Here is a 20,650-nt window from a genome sequence, read left to right as displayed (position 1 = left end):
ATGCACTACTTTGTGTCTGTCTAATGCATATGATCTCAATAAAATGCATTTAGGCTTTTGATTGTAAGGTAACAAAATGTGCAAAAACCTCAAGGGGTATGATATGTTTTTCTATTTTATTTTTAATTTTTAAATTGCTTGTATTCGTATCCCACTGGGGCCTCCACTCCCTGAGAAGGGTTGCGTCAGGAAGGGCATCCGGTGTAAAAATTGTGCCAAACATATATATGCGTTCATCTGCGATGACACGCTGTGGCGACCCCGAAAGGGACAAGCCGAAAGAAACACAGACAGTCGATTAAAAGGGGGAAATTGTTGTCCAAAGAATGTACAGTAGGGGGCGATAAACGTTAGAGTGATACAATTGAGTCGAAAAGGCTACGAGTTGCCATGTCGAAGAAGAAATTACGTCATGTAACGTCATTGTGACCAAGGTTGTTAATGTAAAACTGTACAGGTAGCAAATATGAGCATTTTGTGACCGAAAGAGCCGTATCACCTTGGTAAGATTAACTTTCTGACGCTTCCACCTCACCGCGAGGGTTTTGTGTTCGTGAGAGCTAACTGAGATGCTCTTGCTAGCATTGCAGCTAAGCTAATCGAGTACCAACCGCATGAATGAGAAGCTCACGCCGTGGAATAATGTAAAGATCGCACGATTTAGTATTTGTTCTTCATTAAATGATATCCATGTTGAATAAAACAAAATAAGAATAACAAAACCCAGAACATGACTTTGTAAGTGGTGTTTAACCGCGGGGTATTCTGCTAACTCCAACGCTAAAAAGCCCAGTTCTATAATATTTGTAATGTAATATACGAATAATAGTAGAATCAAATGTCACGTATGGGTTTAATATCGTGGTTACAATGTTTTGGTGCACTCTCACACGTCCCTTAGTTACGTCGTGTGTTTTGACAACTCACGCGAGATGTCGCTCCCGGCTGGGCATTGATATCTTGCCAGGTGGAGATGAGCGTCCACTGCGTCCTGACGTCCGCTGGCCGGAGCTTGTCACCATCGTGTCCCGCCGTTGGGCTCCTCCATCGCCTTCCGCTTCTTCCCTGCTCCATCAAACGGTGAGACCACTTAATACCTTTTATTCAGAGTTTTATTACACTTTCCCCGGAATTTCACTTTCAAACTTTGAAAGATGATGACATACATTGACTAGTTCCCTTCCTCCTGAAGACTAGTGTCGGATCTACTTTCCAAACTAATACAGTGCACTTATTATAGTCCAGTGTTTCCCAATATTTATTGAACTAAGGCACATCATTTCAATTGGAGAAATGTTAAGGCACAAAGCCAAACAAATCACAAGATGTAAAAATAATGATGATCTTGTCTGGGTTTATTGACAAATGTACTTAGTGTGAAATTAGGACTGCTCAAACTCAAAGCTGATATACTTACACCAATTGAACAAAACACGGAGATCTTACATAATTTTGGATAATATCTTGTAGTACACCGCATGATCACAATAATGTGCTGTTGCACACCATTTCATAATTACTAAAGTCTCAATATCTCACAATAATTATGAAGATGTTTGAATAACTATGGTGTTTTACACTAGAAACGCTAGAAGGGCAGGGCAAAAATACATATTTTGAACTTCATAACTTTTGACGAATATCTATGAAGAGGAATTCATATGCAGTTATGAGATCCTTTTCCACAATCTATTGATACAAGTACAAGAGCTGTATCAAAATGTAATAAAACTTACTTTTAATGTATTACCATCACAAATTGGTTTGAAGGGATGCACTGCATCATACTGGCAAGTGCCTAATATTCATCTCGCAAACAAGTTCAATTCGTCACCACATTGCAGGAACTTGGGATTCAATCAATACCTCCGGTGACGGCGTCAATCGATACAAAGCGTTGTTCATTTTTGAGAAATGCTAATTTTGTTATACTTTCCATTCTCAAACTTGTCACATATAAATGTTGCTTTGTCTTGAGGACGAACCACAGAAAGTGAACACATTTGTTGTTGTTGTTGTTAGAAGAAATATGTCCTTCAGAAGACAGATGGACCATCTAGAGAGGACTGCTCTCAATCAAAGACAAAGTGTAAGATGATACATTTTTTCCAATCGGCATATGTCAAATGTTTAATCTCTGACTCCCCCTGGCAGGCTGTTTATCCTGCTCAAGTGTGCGGCATCATGAATGAGTCGGAATCTGTAAAGCGTCTCAGGATAACTGCTCATCCAGATTTTAACTTCAAGGCAGGACAATGGTGAGTGGCGACACTCCTCATTGAAACATATTGCACTTATTTTTGTGGGATACATATTTTAGTGGGGAGCGGCACGGTGGGTACAGTCCGGCCTCACCAGTGTGGCGTTTGCGTTTTCTCCGGGTGCTTTGGTTTCCTCCCATGTCCACAAAATGTGCATGGTAGCTTAATTGAAGACTAAATTGCATGTAAGATGTGTGAATATGGGTGCGAATAATTGTTTATATGTGCACTGCGATTTGCTGCCAACCGTGTCGGGTTGTGCCCACCGATTTTTTAAAAAAAAAAAAAAAAAAGACTGGATAGTGCATACACATCGAACGGTATGTCGATTGGTTGAAGGCAGTTGGCCGCCATTTTGTAGTTTTCAGGTTGGATTATGGTGGGGTTTTTCCCTCAAAGTTAGGCATGTAGAATTAAAACTGATCGTGTGAGCTTGACATTTTTTCAGTTCTGGTAACATGAAGGATTTTCAATTCGACTTGGTATGCCAAAAAGGCGAAGTGTAAAGGAAAGACAAATAACACCGTGACTACCAAGAAACCTTGCGTATTACCTAGGGCCCGATTTGCGTGACATGTTAACTTTTCCCGAAATACGCTGTGAAGCACTATCATCATAACATAGCAAAAAACTAAGCTTATTGACTTATTGTCATTTAAAACATTACATTTTAAGTCAATCAGTTAGATATATTTTCGGAAATGAGGACTCGCAATGGGAAAATCGATGCTGAACGCATGGTTCATTTGTTGTCTCTGCGACGTCCTATTTCAGACAAATTTAAACTTGTTTCCTTGCATATGAAAATCTAATTCAATTTGCAGAGTTCTATATTATGAAAGTCATCAAAAATTTCACAGAAAATTTGTTTTCTTGCTTATCCACTGATGAAGTTCGGGAAAATATTTACATCGCTTTTTCGCAAAAAAAAAAAAACGTCGGCCTATAAAGGTGAAGCAGAGAGTGAACAGTGAACAACAACCGTAAACAAAACTTTGTTCAAGTGCATTACGATATTCAGAAAAAAAAAAAAAAGATTTACAAACTTTAACAGTGTCAAAGTACATCTTTTTAACTTACCTGTGGAATGTTTTCTCACAGCCACCAAACTGCCTGTCACCGTACAGGTCGGCATGGTTGCTTTGGGAGTATCAAGATGGCGGATGGCGACTTCAGTTTTGATAGCCAAGAGTCATCCTGTTTTTTTTTTTTTTTTTTTTTAGATCAGTGGTTTTGCCCCCATCCCCAGGAGTTAGCTGGAATGGGGTCCAATGCTCCCAAGACCCTCGTGAGGAGAACTAGTACAGAAAATGTATAGCTGGACCGATTTTGTGTTGTGAAGAAAAATTACCTTGAAGGTCAGGTCGCTGTTATTTTACAGGCCTGCAGTGCTTTTAACTACCAGATGTGGGCAGTGTTTTGTTTGCCTAGGCGCACTAAACCAGGTTTTACATAAAAAAAAAATAGGAAAGGTAAACTAAAATCTGCATTTATTTGTGGGGAGAAAAAAAACATAATTTAGCAATATTTAAAGTGGATTTTTTTTTTATTTTTGACAAACCATCACACCATAATGAGATTGATCTGGAATTAATCGTATTTTATAGGAAATCATTTAAACCTGCGCATTCAGTACCGCGGATGTATTTAAAGATGTCTTCACATGGCTCTTATAAGGATAATGGCAAATTATCAATTTCTGAATAACCAAGTTCTGGCTTGACGGGGGTGCTCGTCTGTCTGTCAGCGCTGCCAATGTTAATGAGCAGCGCGCATACTGTAGGTGGGCGGCGGTGAGATAAAAAAAAACCCAGCAGCCAGTTTCCCTGCAGCGCTTGATAATGAATGTAAATACATGGAAAGCCTCGAGTTTGAGTGAAAAAGGGGGCTGTTAAGTTGTTCGTCTCCAGGTGGTAGAAGATGAGGAGGCTGAGGAGAAGAAGAGTGCGTGGTGGTGGTTGTGGGTGGAACATACGTGTTCTTTTTGCAGTAGGTCCGCGTTCACGAAGCCGGAGGTCGAGTTGAACAGACGCTCATTGTTTGGGAGCAACAACAGTTTGGAGTTATTGTGCCCCTCTCTGGGTCACGCGTTGAAGTGCGCCGTGTCACTGCTGTATTAAGACCCGGCACGCTGCATTTTCCTCTGGTTTTGTTCGGCGGCCGCTCCCCTTCTAGAACCGCTGTCCTTGCTGAGGTCAAAAGGTCACAGTCTCTCGACACAATCCCACTTTGACCTTCGGCTCAGCGCGTTCCCCCCCCCCCTCCGGCCAAGCATTATGTAGTCAGTTGAACAGTCAGGCTTTCTCTTGTTCGCCTATTGTGGCGCGGCCGGCGAGGGAAGCGCGAGTGGGAAGTTTACCGAGCCGTCGACGGAAATCGAAGTGATAATCGGTCTCTGTCATACAGGGTGGATTTCTTCATCCCAGGAGTGGAGAAGGTGGGAGGTTTCTCCATGTGCTCCAGTCCGGGTCTGCTGCAGAGGGAGGGCGTCGTGGAGCTGGCCGTCAAATTTGCCAATCACCCGCCGGCACGCTGGGTTCACACTGCGGTGAGTGGGCTGACGACCAAATCACTAGATTTTGGGGTAATTAGCTACAAAAAAAATTCCCAAACTGTCACCCACAGAGAGTCGATCATCTCGGAATGGTTTTAAATCAGCCGCATCTTCCTTTGATTTTGAACAATACAGTTCCAAGGTTTAAAGATGAATCCGCCATAAATCACCTCTCCACTGCTATATAAGAATTTGAACGCCTTCATGCAGTTATCTCACGAGCTATGCCTACGCCCTGAAAATTTTTAGCTTCAGACAGAGCCTTGACACGGATGCTTTAGAGTGCCCACTCGCGCTTGATTAATTTCACACATGATTGGCGGGCACTGCAGGGACCAGAATTTGAACATCAGAATATCTTTATTGGTATTGGATTAAATACAATGGAATTGGAAAGCTGCTGCGGGAAGGTGCTGCATCTATACATCCATCTAAAAACAGTCATTAAACACACTTCACATAAGAGAACTGAATTTCAGGGAATAAATAATAAAATATAGTGGTGCCTCGGTTTTCAAACGCAATTCGTTCCAAAAGGCAAAGGTTGAAAACCGAAACGTTCGAAAACCGAAGTGCGTTTTCCCATTACAATGAATGGAAAATGAAATAATGCGTTCTGAGCCTGAAAGTTTTTTTTCCAAAGCATTTTTTAAGCTTTTCCTGATCATAAACGGCATAGTAGGAATTTATGTATAGTTGAAATACTTTATATAATTAAATAATTTCAGAAATACATTTGTTTTTTGCTTAAAATGTATGCTTTAGTAGTAGAGTACGGTAGGCTGGAAGTGCATTGCCGAATCTGTTGCGACTTGGCCCCCAGCCTTATAAACCTTTTTTTAATTAACAAAAGTGCAGAATAACTTTAAACAAACAATAATAGGGGCGACAGACAAATTGTTTTTTATTTTCACAGAAAGTACGTAACATACAAAAAATTAAACTTGGAACTAGAGGGAGGGTTGATGGAACAAAAGAAAAAAGGAATGCAAAACAACTGTTTCAAATGTCTTCGGTGGAGGCGACTTGCCCCTTTTTAACAAAGAAAGAATCGAATGTAGACCGTTTCTGCCGTCTTTTGAGCACCTTCCTGAAATGGCTCATAACGTCGTCATCGAAATTTCGCAGTGCTCTGCAACATTCTGCTTTGTCAGGGTGATGGAGTTCGACAAAATTATGGATGTCGTTCCATTTAGCGCGGAAAGAAAGAAGCAACTTTTCGACTTCCTCCAAGATCTGCGGCCTCTGCTTAGTCCACACAGTTGCTCCTTTCGCAACATCACTTGCTTCGAGGGCATCCTCGTGTTTCAGAATGGTGCTGATCGTCGATTTCGCCATGCCATACTTCTTCCATAGCTCAGAAACGCGCACACCAGATTCGTGCTCGGCTATCAAATCCTTCTTGAATTTGGCGGGTTCACGCACCGCTTTCCTATTTTCGGCACCAGCAGTTCCACTTGCCTTCTTTGGAGCCATGATCGTGGGTTAATATTGATCAATTGGAAGAAAAAAAAAAAAAACCATCACTACCGGGACACGTCCCCACGTAGAGGAGTGTGTGGTTCAGCTGGTCGGGGCGTTCAAATACCGATTTTCCTTTAAAAACCAAAGCAAAACAAAACAAAAAAATCTCGAAATTTTCGTTCGAACGCCGATTTTTATGTAACCAGAGACGTTTGAAAACCGAGGTACCACTGCACTTCATTTCTAAATTTGTACATTTTGCCCATTTGATTTTCACGCATTATATCCTCCATTTTTATCCCTTGAAAAATATATCCTTTAATGAGCAAGGTCCTATTTTTGGGACGATCTACTAAGAAAACACAAATATGCTCTCCTGGGCAGCGTCCCATTTTTGTGATGAGATTATAAATTAGTAAAGTTATCATATAACTTAACCATAAACGAAAAAGAAGTGTTATTTCCTTGATTGTAGGCTGTTAGGAGACTTTTATCTCAATAGGGCAAAAAATTGCCACCCTACCCATGAATGGCTTAAAAGAAGCTCGGCTTTTGGAAATATATTCAAGAGGAGGAGTTGAAATAGTGCCTTGGCAGTGGAAAAACAGTCTTACATTTATTATTTGATATTTATGTTTTGATAGCTTTAGAAAGTACTCCAGAGTTAGCTATTTCCTGTAAATAAGATAAGGCAGGGAATGACTTTGTGAGCTGCACTGACGACTCTGTTGATGTCCCAAAAAAGTACATTTTCCATTTTATGTCCCCTTCGAACTCTGTGTCATCACTCAGCAAAAAAACAAAACAAAAAAAAAAAATAGCGGCACCATAAAAATGATACATGATGGGTTCTGATTATCATTTTTGGATGTTTTACCTCCGGTTTGGTGTTGCACACGAAGCGCATGTTTGGCTCCAGCTCTGACATCCTCTTAACTTAATCGGTTTCCGCTAGAGAACGCAAGCATATTTTTTTCCTGCTAATCTTCCAAGTTACTGTACGGACGTGAACAATGTGTTATTTGAACTCTTTTTTTTTTTTTTTGCTCGTTTTTATTACAGCTCGTGTGTGTGTGTGTGTGTGTGTGAGACACTGAGAATAAATCAGCCGAAGTCGTGTGAGATGTGTTTTTTCAGACATTGTGGAATCCTTTGATCGGTTATTTTATTTTTTTGCATTGTTTGATTCTGTTTTCTTGCCTGTGAGCCCAGCAGTGTGGCAACTGTTTTATCAGTTTACTACGATTAGTGGATGTTTTTGTGTGCGTGTGTTTGTGCTCAGGCTTAAAAGTATATTTACTGCTTATTTAACATCAAAGACTCGCTCAGCGCAACCTGCCGAGCTGTCGTCGCCGATCGTGAGGTTGCGGGTTTGGCATGTGTCGAGATCAGTGCCTTGCTCTGATTGTAGCTTCGGTGTGTCTTTTTTTTAAATTTTTTTTAATGATTTTTATCTGTCAAAAAGGTCAGCGCAGAAGTTAAAAGCGCGTCTTGTCTGGAGAACGGGAGTGTCAAACTTGGTTTCCTCACAGGACACATCATCAAGGAGGACGGTTATAACTGTAAAATGATATAAGTGGTTTGCTGTTGTGTTCGTGTGAGTGCGCAACAGTATAGATGATCATATTTAGAGCAGAAATATCAAATTGAGGAAATACACCGTAAATAAGTGAAGCCCTTTCCTGCTTGCTCTCACAGTGCGCTCTAGGCTCTCAGGTGGCCATGCGCGTGGGCGGCGACTTCTACTTCGACCCCTCACCTTCGGATCCCGCCGCGGATCTGCTGCTGGTCGCCGGTGGCGTGGGCATCAACCCGCTCTACTCCATTTTGTCGCACGCGGCCGATCTGCTGCCGCTCGGCCGGGCCTCGGGCGGGCGGGGCTGCAACGTCGGCTCGGTCCACCTCTGCTACAGCGCCAAGACCACCGAGGAGCTGCTCTTCAAGGTGCGTCCCTCTCACACCCTGTCGGGCTTATAATCGTGAACGCAACATTATTTTATTGCTGTTGCGTGGCTACTCACAAGTGAACTTCCTACCTTCCTTCCTACCTACATAGAATCCGATCCTGCGGGTGTGCAGGGAGTTTCCGGACAAGCTGACGTGTGAATTCCACGTCACCCAGCAGAGCGCAGATATTGAGCCGCATCTCCAGCCGTTTGTCAGCCGTAAGTAAAGTACAATAATCAAAAGCGACCCCTACTGGTAGTTGGGGGCGGGGGAGGGGGTCTTTAACTGTCTATAGAGATCTTGCACCTACGTCATCAAATCACATCACTGACCAGAAGTGCCTGTCAAACAAGTTGGTTGGAGTGGACGCGAAAATACGTTTCCTAGAGTTTTGTCCGCTACCGGTAAACATTTAGAAGGTGATAATTAACGAAGGTACACGGAAAAATGAGAGACACTTGGCATAGAGGACCCATATTTAATGCCGAAGTCGATGTTTTTGCCAATAAAAAATTGGACTGTTAACCCGCTTCCGCTCGTCTTGGACAACTGAATCTACACATGGATCCGGTGAGGAAGTCGTCGAAATTTACACAAAAGAGTTTGAAAGCGTAGAAAAGTCTGGATGCATACAAATGTATAAATCCCACATAGTGATGGAGCTACTCAGATTTTTTCAATACAATTACCAATATTTAAGTAATTCCACAAACTCACATTCATTAGCGATGATTGGGGAAAAAAAATAAGAAAAAAAAAGCAAGTCGGTGCCTCTGTACACGGAAGCGTGTTGTGGCCACACGTTAAACTTCGGTAAACTTCTTCATGACAGATGTTTTTTTTTTTTTTTTTTTTTTTTCAAATATGCATTGTTTTCAAATAAGTCCAATGGGTATTTAAAAAAAAAAAAAAAAGAAAATAAACCACTGGAATAGGGTTCAGCCCCCATTCGGCCACAGATTAACATAACGTAAACCTGTCTGTGAGTGACGGTTTATTTTCTTTTTTTCTTTCTAAAATACGCATTGGACTCAAACGAGCCAACTTGGCACTATAAATACTTTTTGGAAATTTGAGACTGAGAAGAATAATTCCTACCTGAAATGACCATCCATCACGTGTAACTGCCAAAATCCGTCGATCTTTATCAGCTGGTATTCCATAGAATGATCTTTTTGAATATCCATCTCGTCTGTTGTAACAACCAACACCACAACAAGTCTTTGGCATTGTGGATATTCTGCTCGGGTTCAATGTCCCCCACACTGGCGAGCGGCTCTTTTTGACCGGCAATGTGGCGCCGTGAAAATGGTGACGTCACGTGCACGAGCTCTATACAGCATGAATAATGTTGACCTTAAGTAAACTACAAACTATGTCATGCTGACGCAGTTTGAAAGTGAACGAGTTGAGATTGAATCAACAGCTCCTTTGTCAGTTGCAGCATGAACCAAGTGTTAAGTCCCCCCCAGCCCCCCATCTCCATTTCCCTGCTGACACGATTCAGCAACAATCGATTCTGCACAATCAGTCCTTAACAATTCCGTAATTGACTAATCAATTATTGTCCTCGAAGTGGCGTAGCAGGACACAGTGTACTAAGAAACGGGACATTTCCACGTGCTGGAGATGAAACAGAAGAATACACACTCTTATCTTCTTGTAGTAATCAGCCACATGGCAAGAAAAAAAAAATACAATAAAATGCAACAAATTCTTCTTTCTTATTGCGGTAACAATTTATGGATTCGCGTCCGCAGGTGGGAGAATCACACAGGAAGAGCTGCGGACACACGTGGACCCCCAGAGGACTTTGTGTTACCTGTGTGGACCTCCGCCCATGATCGAGGCCATTTCCAAAACCCTCTCGGCCCTCGGCCTACCGCAAGACAGAATTCTCTTTGAGAAATGGTGGTAGCCGCCGCTCCCGCTCCCGCAGCGGCGCTGTGTTGGGCAATCGGACTCCCCGTTTTGAGCTTCTTTTTGCAGTTGCGCGCTGGGAGTTGAAAGACGACAGAAGGAATAAAAGCGACGTGGAAGTGCTCAGGCGTGCAGCTGAAACCCGCACGTTGACCCACATCATTTGAACTGGGACCACCGAATGCGTTTTGGGTCATGGATGTGCGGGTCAAATATTTCTTGACTCTCATTTCGAGTGCTGATATTTTATTAAGATTAATGCGTTATAACACCGATGGAAACATTTATAAGACAGTCAATTCCAATTGTTTGAGTAATTTGCAGTCACTCTTTACCGCTAGTATGACATAAACGGAAAACATTGTAAATCCCGGTTTACAAGCCGCGTTAGCACCACTGCGCTAGCGCAGGGCTCAACATCCTTTTTGAGGCCGAGGGCTACTTCGTGAGCACCGATCGTATAAAGAGCTACGTGACCTGTTTGCGTCAAAATTTCAGACTCAGTTCATTACACGTACATATAATATTTTCGTTTTCATTTATTGTAGTAAATGACAGACGTATTTTAAAACTTTAATTCACGTAAACAAGTCAGATTCAGAATTTAGAGCACAGGTAATAGTAACAATTTGTGGCCTATGGTATTTTTAGAACATACCTCCCGGGCGCCTTATATGGTCCTCGCGTTGGTGACCGCTGCGCTAGCTTTAGCACCGCCGCGTTAGCGTTAGCACGGCCGCTCTAGCATTAAACACTTGTGTACCGAGGCTCATCACCAGGTGCGGTGTGTCGGCCGGGAATTACAGTATTTAATCATCATTTCCCCGATGCTATTTTCCATCTTGTAATTGGCTCAATGTTTTATTAATTTACATATTTTGAGGTTGAGTCCTCATCTAGATTTGACAGCCGAGTAAATCGTCGCATTGGCCAATTTTCCGTGTTTTGACTTGCACTCATAGATTGAACACACTAGTCCCTCCCCCCCAGACTATCATTTTTACACGGCTCAGTGAGAAACCCACGGCTCAGACCGTAATGGAGCCTCCAGGTGGGCCCCTGATTGGTCCGTACCCGTAAGACCTCCCGCGGAGACCGTCGCGAGCTTCTCCCCGAGCGTCACTCGGCGGGGGTGCCGTCGTTTCATTTGAGTTGCTCCACGAGGGAAACGTTCGACGCTCTAACGTGATGATTGAATGAAATAAATGACGGAGAAGCCGCGTGAAATGCTTCATTTACTTTCGCTTCGGATGGAAACGCTCGTGTTGCACACAAAACAAAACAAAATAAATAGCACTGTACACAATTTCCATTTTACAGTAAGCAAAATACACTCATCGGACACGATAACAGGTACACTCGCATTTGTAAAAGCAAATTTCGATACAGTTCATTGGATTTCTTTGGCAGCGAGTAGTAAGCCAAACGATGCACTTGACAATATGAACGTTCTCAAGGGAAAATATGCATGCTAGCTGTCAAAATTCTCAAGCTGTGATAAAACATGAATCCCGCTAAGCCGGGATGGAAACATTATGCACAAGTAGACCACAATACACTGTACGTATTATTTTCATTTGGGTAACATGATCCTAATTTTTTGGAATAAATGGGGTACGGTTTGCAAAACAGCTAACGCTAAAAATAGCAACATTTTGTCACATTTAACTGTTAAGAAGTGTGGATTTTCAAATACATTTTTTTTTTGCACATTTGCAACATTGTATTACATAGATCACATCAAAATAGTAATTACTAAACCTAGATGTTAATTCTAAATGGAGGTATTAAATCTAAATGTTAACTTTGAATGTTAAATCGGAATTTTTGGATCAAATTAACAGTTTTTAGTGTCCCTTTTATAAAACTCCAAATAACATTTTTTTGTAGTTACTATCACCACAATCTATGTTCGTCAGTAATTAGAGATTTTTTATTATAAATGAAACATTTAGATTATTATTTAATCATCACATTTAATATTTAGAATGATATTAGAAATGTAAATTCCGATGTAACATTTTGATCCGGATTTAAGATTTAGTGAAACATTTAAATCTTGGATTTTAAAAAAAATGCAGCTTTTAAGTTGACAAATATTGTTGTAAATGTGCAAAAAAAAAAATTGTCTCAAGAATTCAAAATTTTAGAAATTGTTTGGAGCAAAATGTGACAAAAAAGGTTATTTTCATTTTCGGCATCAACCACCTCGCAAACGCGACACCGTACCCCGCGTACAAACTAATTTCCACACAATTTACTACAACGGCGGCGGCACCACGTCCACGCGGAACAGTCTTAACAGCAGTAAAGCAGCAAAGAAGGCAACAAAATACTTTTGAGTGGATGGGAAAAAGCGCCCGACTGTTCCGACTTTGTTCGTCTCGTTTTCATACCAGCGCACCAATTAGCAACGGTGACTCAAAAACCAGCAAAAGTGCACGACGCTGATTCCTATTTCAAAGAGATAAAACCTCCGCTTCATTTATATTCCCAAAGTGGAGCAGATGGATGATTTTTTTTTTTAATTTTCATTTTATTTCCCCCATAACAGTCACAATATTAGGGACACCTGTACAGTCATTTAACAGCCGATACATGAGTGGAACCAAATATTCTAAGCACAACAATAATGCTCACTTTTGATTGATATTGTCAAAGCGGAGTTTAATAAATATTCAACACTGCTATAACTTTGTTATTGCGGTAGAACTGCACTGCTTCACCTGACAGTACGTGACAAATAAAGCAGTGTAGTGCACTTCAACACCACTGCACACAATAATAAATATCCATTCATCTATTTTCTTTGCCGCTTATCCTCACTAGGGTCGCGGGGAGTGCTGGAGCCTATCCCGGCTGTCAACGGGCAGGAGGCGGGGCACACCCTGAACTGGTTGCCAGCCAATTAATGTTGCTAGTTTTTGGGATGTGGGAGGAAACCGGAGTGCCCGGAAAAAACAAAACAATAAATATATGTAGTTATTTTATTAATTTATTTTTTACTGGCATACATTAGTTTTAAAAATGTGCCTGCTGCCATTTTAACTTTTGGTGTATTTATAACAATTTTCAGATATGATATATATAATATTTCAGCAATAGATTTGGGAGGGGTGATGAAGGTGTATTGCAAAACCTCTCCACTAATATATATGCATATGCATAACAGAGTTTACGGGAAAATATAAAAGTATTGTGGGACACACTATAGTCATCCAGTACCACGAATCACGATACTGATTAATTTAATCAATACTTCGGCGATAGTATCAATCAAATCTGAGCATTATTCTAGTTGTGAGATAGATACTGTTGATAGCCGAGGTATGGAAAGTCCAGTAAAAACGGATTGGATGCCAATTAATTGGTTGGTTTAATTGATTACCCATTTATTGTTCAGATATCAGCGGTCAGGTCCTTTATCACTGCCCTACATTTACAACCTAAAGTCTATTAATAGGTCCCTGAAAATGTATTCATTGATGATAAATGTCTGTTCTCAAAATTTCCTAGCATTTCTCTTAGCTGCACAGCTTCCAATACATGTTGATGTTTTTCTGTCCAATCAAATTCAAGCCTCTATGTGCTGCCATGACGACGTAATCTGCAGGTCGGTATAATTTCTCGACCCTGTGGAGCACCGGTGTCAAACGCAAGGCCCGGGGGCAACATTCGGCCCGCCGCATGATTTTATGTGGCCCACGAATGCAAGTCAAGTGTGTCAACTTCTGTGATTCTTGTGGAAATCTGGACCAAAATTTCAAACCGTCATACATCAGAAATGATAATACTATCACAAGCATTACAAAACGTGACCAATAGTTGAAAAAAAAAACAAAACATTACCCTCCATGTTTGATTCGATAACTAGTTCATACATTTCATGTGTAAATACGATAAGGCAATTCAATGTTTTCATGGTCCGACACTCAAAATTGGCCCTCTGAGGGGAACCGTCGCGACAATGTGGGCCGCGACAAAAATGTATTTGACACCCCTGCTCTAAAGCGAAGTCATGCATTTGTTTCTAAATACATGACACATATTTGAAGCTCATTTCTGAAAACTAGTAACTATGCAGTAAAGAATGCTCGCGTAGTGTTAAAACTGGTTTTCACCATTTCAATTTTACGGATTTATTTATTTATCTGCCATGAGTTGCCCCTCCCGATGATGTATTTCATTTTTCACCATTTTATTGGATAAATTGAGTACGAACTGCTCCACATACCACACGTGCGTGCTGTGCTACGTTGATACTTTTGCGCAGTATTTATGTTTCCTACAATTGCGTCGGGAGAAGAGGTGGACTAAGTTGGGGGAAAACCAAAACCACCAGAAATGTGTCTTGAGGCTCAATCCAACTTCTTTTTTTTTTTTTTTGGTGGGCCAAAACGTCAACAGACACCGGAAAAGAGTTGCCGTTTGATGTTGTCGTCCGTCTTTACCTTCTCTCGGACTCCCCCGCCGTCCCCGCGGCACACGTCCGTCCACCTCGCCGCCCTTTCCCGCCGGGACGCCGGCACGCCGTCGACGTCCGTCTCCTCTTCCCGGTCTTCCGGCGACGGCTCGCGGCCGCCCGAGAGGAACGAGAGGCCCTCTGGATGCGCGTCCTCGTCGCCCTCCCCCTCGCTCCATCCCTCCGTCCTTCCCGTGGGCCAGCCCCCCCCGCCCTCGCCGTCCTCCTCATTTATGTGTCTCAACTTGCCCATCTCCGTCTCCGTAACAAGCGACCTGTCCTCGCCCTCCTCGAGCATCTCTCCGCATGAGTGTTTTTTTGTCTTGTGGCGACCTCGAAGGTTCAGCATCTGAAACACAATGGAGTCGTTTGACACATTTCAGTTCTGTCCCTCACCCCCCCCCCCCTTTTTTTTTTTTTCCCCCTGTAGACACCTGACAAAATGCAACAAAGCCTCTCGCTGATGATTCCTTCTGTACGGCGCCAGGCATTTGCCTATTATTAGTCTACATTTCGATTAATTGTACATTCCAAATTTAGGAACGTGACTTCATAAAGGCGCCGAGCGTAACGTTAAAGTCAAAGCCGCGTTTGGAAGGAGTGACAGATTTGTTGGAAATGATGGAGCCCGCCACCAACCTTGAAGTCTTTTCTCCTGCGCTGCAAAAGAGGTCTCTGAAGGAAGAGGATTTGCTTAGTCGACAAACTCCCGTCACTGCAGACGTGGGGAGAGAGAGAAAAAAAAAAAGAAGCAGTCGGTTTTATTCCTTTAAGCTGGAATGTGATGATGCATTCAAAATTATTTCTTTTGTTCGCCACGTTTTTTTTTTGGAAAGACGACAGGTTACCAGGCGAAGAGATCAGCCGTCGCGCTTTCTGGCTGACGGATTGAAAAAGGCGGTTTCATGTTAAGGCATCCGGCGTAAGATCTGGATTTGTTCAGATCTCGTGGCGACGGCGCCGCCTTTGGTAGCGAAGTCTGTCAGCGCTAATTCTTAAAAGGCGGCGGCGGAGCGCGGCAAGACGGAACATAATCGTCCTCATTAGGCAAGTGAGAGACTTATCGTTTGCCGCTGTAGGAAATAAATCAAAAAGCAGGTCTGGCATTGTTTTTGCACTTATGAAAAGTGGAAAGTGAACGACGTTCTCTTGCATTTCAGTGATAAAAAGACATTTTGGGGTGATCATTTTCTTTTAAAACACCAAAACAACAACAAGTTATACCTCCATACTCTGACATCAATCCTCCGAATTCTCCACCATGAACTTTGGATCAAGAGCGTCCCCCCCCCCCCCTTGTCAATTGAGGAGCTTCATTTAGACAAAGGTACTGTAATTCCCGGCCTACAGAGCGCACCTGGTTATAAGCCTCACCCAGTAGATTTGTAAAGGAAATACCGTTTGGTACATACATACGCCGCAGCTGTGTAAAAGCTGCAAGTGCCCACATTTTTACAAAGAAAGACTTCACACAGAGAGTTTAATGCTAGCGCCATGCTAACAGAGCTGGTTTAAAAAAAAAAAAACGCTGGTAAAAATCACTGAGACACGGCAGTAACACACTAGTGCAGCACTAACAGGGCGGGACCGGTAAAGGTCACTTCCTCGGCACATATATTCCACCGGTCTCACTCACGAGATAGGCTTAGATGCAAAAAGATGACAAGCCGAAAGGAAAAGAAGACGCTAGGCCGCAGCTGTGTAAAAGCCGCAAGTGCCCACATTGGAACACGAAATAGTTACAAAAAAAAGACAGTACACAAAGAGTTTAACGCTAGCGCCGGCTCGCTAATGCTAACACTAGCTCCGCCGCGCTGAAAGGGCCGGTTAAAAAAAATAATACCGGTTAAAAATAAATAAATAAATCACTGGGACAGGGCCGCAGCGGTAAAAGGCACTTCCTCGGCACATATATTCCACCGGTCTCACGCTTACCTTTTCCGCTCGAGTGCCCCCTTGCGGCCGTCGGATAAAAATGCACAAATTAGCCGCATCACCGCATGAACCGCAGGGTTGAAAGCGTGTGAAAAAAAAAGTTGCGCCTTATAGGGTGGAAATTACGGTAGTGCTTTTCCACAATCCTGAAGCGTTGAAGTGAGTTTAGGAGTTTGATTTAGACAAAAATAGTTCTTTGTGCATCTATAGGCCAGTGGGACCACCTAAAAAAAAATTGATTTGCTTTTCAGCACCATGATTTTATACCTAACATATTAAATATTATTTTGAGTGAGTACCATTTTAACATGAACACAGTGCTGTAAATGTACACAAAACTGTACATACTGTAATTCAACCAAAAAAAAAAAAAAAAAGATTGAATCCAAATGTATTTAAAAGTTGAGTACAACTGAACTGTACTTAAATGTAGTGGAGTACATAAAAAAATAAATGTGATGTTCAGTTTGAACAATTTAATTCAGCGGTAGTGATATTCGTGGTACTTTGATTGTAGACTGATCGCATGACCTCCTTCTCCAAAATCCTAAATCAAGGAACTGATAATTGAGGCCTTTTGAGATTTTTAGAGCTCACCAGTGTGTCGTTTATTTTCCAAATCGGAACTTTTGACGCTCAGATCGCTGTTGTTGAAGTAGCGTGTGTACCTGTTGGTCTTGACGATGGGTGTGGGCAGCACGCACATCAGCCTCCATCCATAAGGAGCCAGCGACTGCAGCAATGGGATGTAGTCCGCCTTCACGACCACACCCTGACCACGAGAAACGGTCCACAAAAACTGAATGCGCCGACGCCATCTCAAGCGGTCCAGACTCAATAATTAATTACCGATTGACAGGATTAAAAGAATTTCATCAACATTGACACACATAGTGCAGAAACACAATTAAATCAAGCAAGTGCCTGTTGATTGTTTGGGAACAAGTTATTACAATTTAATGACACAAATATTACACGGCAACTTTTTTTTTTTAAATAAGCCAAAATATATAATTTCATCATGTTTTTTGACCATTGATGTCACCTCTGGACAACACAAATTAAAAAAAAAAACAACATTTCAATGAGATCATGGGGTTGCACAAGTGTGCACACCCTCATAATCAGGGATGTGGCAGTGATCAAAACTACGCCACTCAATCACATTATAAAATCACGGGGTTAGCAGAAACCCTGCTAACATTTAAAGTGCCTCAAAGTGACCCCAGATAAAGTTCAGCTGTTCTAATATGCTTTTCCCTGGACAGCACCAGCACCCCACTTTTTAATGCACACTTCTGCCATCTACAGGAGTGGGGCGGAACAACATTACCCTGGATGTCATTATTATTATTGTTTTTAAATCAAACAATGCAAAATAACAGGATTGTTTGGCCTTGGCAGGAGTCGGTGCCAAGTGAATAATCTTTGTAAAAGCCCGTTTTGTAATCGATCATGATTATTATTATTATTCAAGTGTAGCTAATGTTGCACTAAGACAGCAGGCGCGAAAAATGCGTCAGCGCAGGGGAAACATGAAGGAACTCACGTTAATGACAGTCCACTGCTCCACCACGATGGCGTCATAGGAGGTGCTTGTGGTCTCCTCGGTCGAGTTGTGGAAAATGAACACGCTGTCTACAGATGAAACGCCGTTATCTGGAGAGCGGAAGAAAACAGACTTCTGAGAAGCGGCGGACGCGTTTTAACAGCCTCCCCCAATCTTGTCCTCAACCCGCTTTTCTTTTCGTCCCAGGAACGCTCGTGTCGTCGCGGGGCCGCCGATTACAAAGCGCGATAGCCACTCGTTGGGAGCTCGCGAGAGGCTGGCTGCTTGAAAAGTAGATCTTGGGGTAAAAAAAAAAAAAAAAAAAAAGTCTGGGGACCCCTATGCCATGGTAACCCCCCCCCCCCCCCATATCCAAACAAATAAGTGGAAGCGCCGCAGATCAGCGCCCGTCCTTTACCGTTATCATCCCTGAGGTGGAAAAAGCCGTCAACGAGTTGCGCTCCGTTGGTAAAGTGCTGCGTCATGTGGTCGAGCCAATCGCCGTCGACTTCGGTGACAAGCCCCGCCTCCTTCCGAACGCGCAAGGGCACCCTGAGCGAATAGAACCTCGGAGACGCGTCGAGCTCGCCCGTCGAGTTGTACAAGGCGAACAGCTGCAGGCCTGCATGTGGACACGCAGATTGGGAATTTGAAAACAGGAAGACGAAAGTGTTAAGAAAGAGGAAGTGACATCATCAAGTTACTCACGAGTCTGTGAGGGCGCTGAAGGGTCATCCTTTGCCGTCTCTCTTTTCACGCAGATGTGGTTGTTGTTCCAAGTCAGGTCCGGGGCTGATCCTTTTCGCTCTCGCCGACTTGGAACTTTAGATCCGAGTCCTGGCGGGCTCTGGTCCTCTTGTTCGTTTGACCCCGTACTTTGTGGAGCTCCGGGACTCAGCTGCCTTTCTCGAGTCCCGGCCGGGTCCCGACTTTCGGGTGGTTGAACGGCGTCTCTGTGATCTAAAGTTTGGCTTGTTGCTTGAAGTGACTCTGTGAGGGGGTTCTGAGAGATCTGAACCTGATCAATCGAGCCCTGCGGGTGGAGTTCAGAAGTCCAGGCAGCGAAGTTTGCTTCTGAACTCAGCGAAGCCTCGCGAGCCCGTCTCGGGTGCTCGACACTTTCATGCACTTCCAAAGGATCCGTCGGGCTGGGTTGAACGCTGAGGGGGTGTCGGTGGATGGGGGAGGGGCTGGAGTGCAAGGACGAGAAGTCGTCGGACTCCCAGTTCGCCGTGAAGCAGGGCGCCCCCCCCGGCTGCTGGAGAAAGCCCACGAACGTCACCCCTTGCTCTGCTACATCCTGAATCTGTGGGGGAATAACAGTGGGACAGCATCGTGAAGACACGCAAAAAAAAAAAAAATAATAATAATTTAACAACATCAAAGAATCAATCAATTAAACAGCACAGACAAAAGTATTGGATAAGCTATAACAGCTTCCAGTGAGATTTTTTTCCTTTGTCTATTCAATCAGAATTACTCCATGTTTTTAAATTCATACACTATATAATACATCACGGGTGTCAAACTCAAGGCCCGGGTGCCAGATCCGGCCCGCCGCATGATTTTATGTGGCCCGCGAGGGCAAATCATATGTATGGACTTTCATGATTTATGTTAAAATCCGTACCAAAATTTCAAACTGCCATATCATCAATGATAATGTTGAGATATTACAAGTATTTTTGTGTTACCAAACAACAATAGTTAAAAACCAATTACTGATTCCAAAATAAGATCATAAATTTCATCTGGAAATTTGATGAGGCAGTTAAAGATTTTTATGGTTTCACAGTCATAACGACCCTCAGAGGGGAACCGCAAGTCAAATATAATATAATAATACGATATAAAAATGAGTTTGACACCCCTGTAATACATGAATCCTGCAAGACAAGCATTCCCATGATTTTTCCATTTTAATACACACATTTTAACTGCGACAGAACATTGCTCAATTTCTACCACAAATACACCAAGAAAATATACGTATGTATATTACAGGTCAAAAGCAACCGATGCGATGTCACGTCAAATCATAGATTTAGAATCACGACAAAGAATCTCATTCGGTTCCTCAATGTCAGCTGCTCGAGGCCACCAGCCGGCACATCACAATTGAAGGTTCGATTGTCATTCACGCGCACGTTTTTCATTATATCATAACCATATCGCATCATTTCAAACATTTGCCCGCATAATGTCAATATAAAAGACAGTCATGGCAACGAGTCTGTTTCCATTCGCCATTCATGTGCCGCCACGAATTATTCTATTTAAGCGACGCGGGGGCTTCATTTACACACGCACAAAGGCGAGCTGGTATTCAGCTGAATTAGAACCCCGCTAATCATGTGCAAAGATCAAATATTCAAATGACAAAAGGAGCTCATCCGTGTCCGTCCACATGTGTGTGCGTGGCGTGTCAGTCCATATTTGGGCCGACGGGATCGACGGCAGCGAAATGAGACCGCAAAACTACCGCGGCGCAGTAATTACACACATCTTCCCCGTTACACACCTGCCTGGCACCTCATTCGTCCACACTCGTGCTATGT

At 42.8% G+C, this 20,650-nt stretch overlaps 2 protein-coding genes across 2 annotated transcripts in view; one reads left to right on the top strand and one right to left on the bottom strand.

The window, feature by feature from the left end:
• Positions 1 to 368: 368 nt before the first annotated feature.
• On the top strand, positions 369 to 12,095 carry oxnad1 (oxidoreductase NAD-binding domain containing 1). Its single transcript, XM_061813814.1, has 8 exons — positions 369 to 503; positions 968 to 1,080; positions 2,023 to 2,089; positions 2,155 to 2,258; positions 4,668 to 4,809; positions 7,978 to 8,223; positions 8,336 to 8,444; positions 9,987 to 12,095. The coding sequence occupies exons 2-8, from the start codon at positions 974 to 976 to the stop codon at positions 10,142 to 10,144; spliced, it is 933 nt and encodes a 310-aa protein (XP_061669798.1). The 5' UTR covers positions 369 to 503; positions 968 to 973; the 3' UTR covers positions 10,145 to 12,095.
• A 199-nt stretch (positions 12,096 to 12,294) lies between these two features.
• Positions 12,295 to 20,650, bottom strand: part of rftn1a (raftlin, lipid raft linker 1a) — a 35,381-nt gene continuing 27,025 nt past the window's right edge. Inside the window, exons 5-10 of the mRNA XM_061813804.1 lie at positions 18,801 to 19,398; positions 18,511 to 18,714; positions 18,093 to 18,202; positions 17,212 to 17,315; positions 15,248 to 15,323; positions 12,295 to 14,957 (exon numbers count right to left, since the gene is read on the bottom strand). Coding sequence (XP_061669788.1) covers positions 14,547 to 14,957; positions 15,248 to 15,323; positions 17,212 to 17,315; positions 18,093 to 18,202; positions 18,511 to 18,714; positions 18,801 to 19,398 — 1,503 coding nt within the window. The 3' untranslated portion in view covers positions 12,295 to 14,546. The remainder of the gene's footprint in view (positions 14,958 to 15,247; positions 15,324 to 17,211; positions 17,316 to 18,092; positions 18,203 to 18,510; positions 18,715 to 18,800; positions 19,399 to 20,650) is intronic.

The sequence above is a fragment of the Syngnathoides biaculeatus genome, chromosome 1 (assembly GCF_019802595.1).
Source record: "Syngnathoides biaculeatus isolate LvHL_M chromosome 1, ASM1980259v1, whole genome shotgun sequence".
NCBI classification, from domain to species: domain Eukaryota; kingdom Metazoa; phylum Chordata; class Actinopteri; order Syngnathiformes; family Syngnathidae; genus Syngnathoides; species Syngnathoides biaculeatus.
Note: the sequence above shows the minus strand (reverse complement) of the source record. Positions and strands in the feature narration are given on the sequence as shown.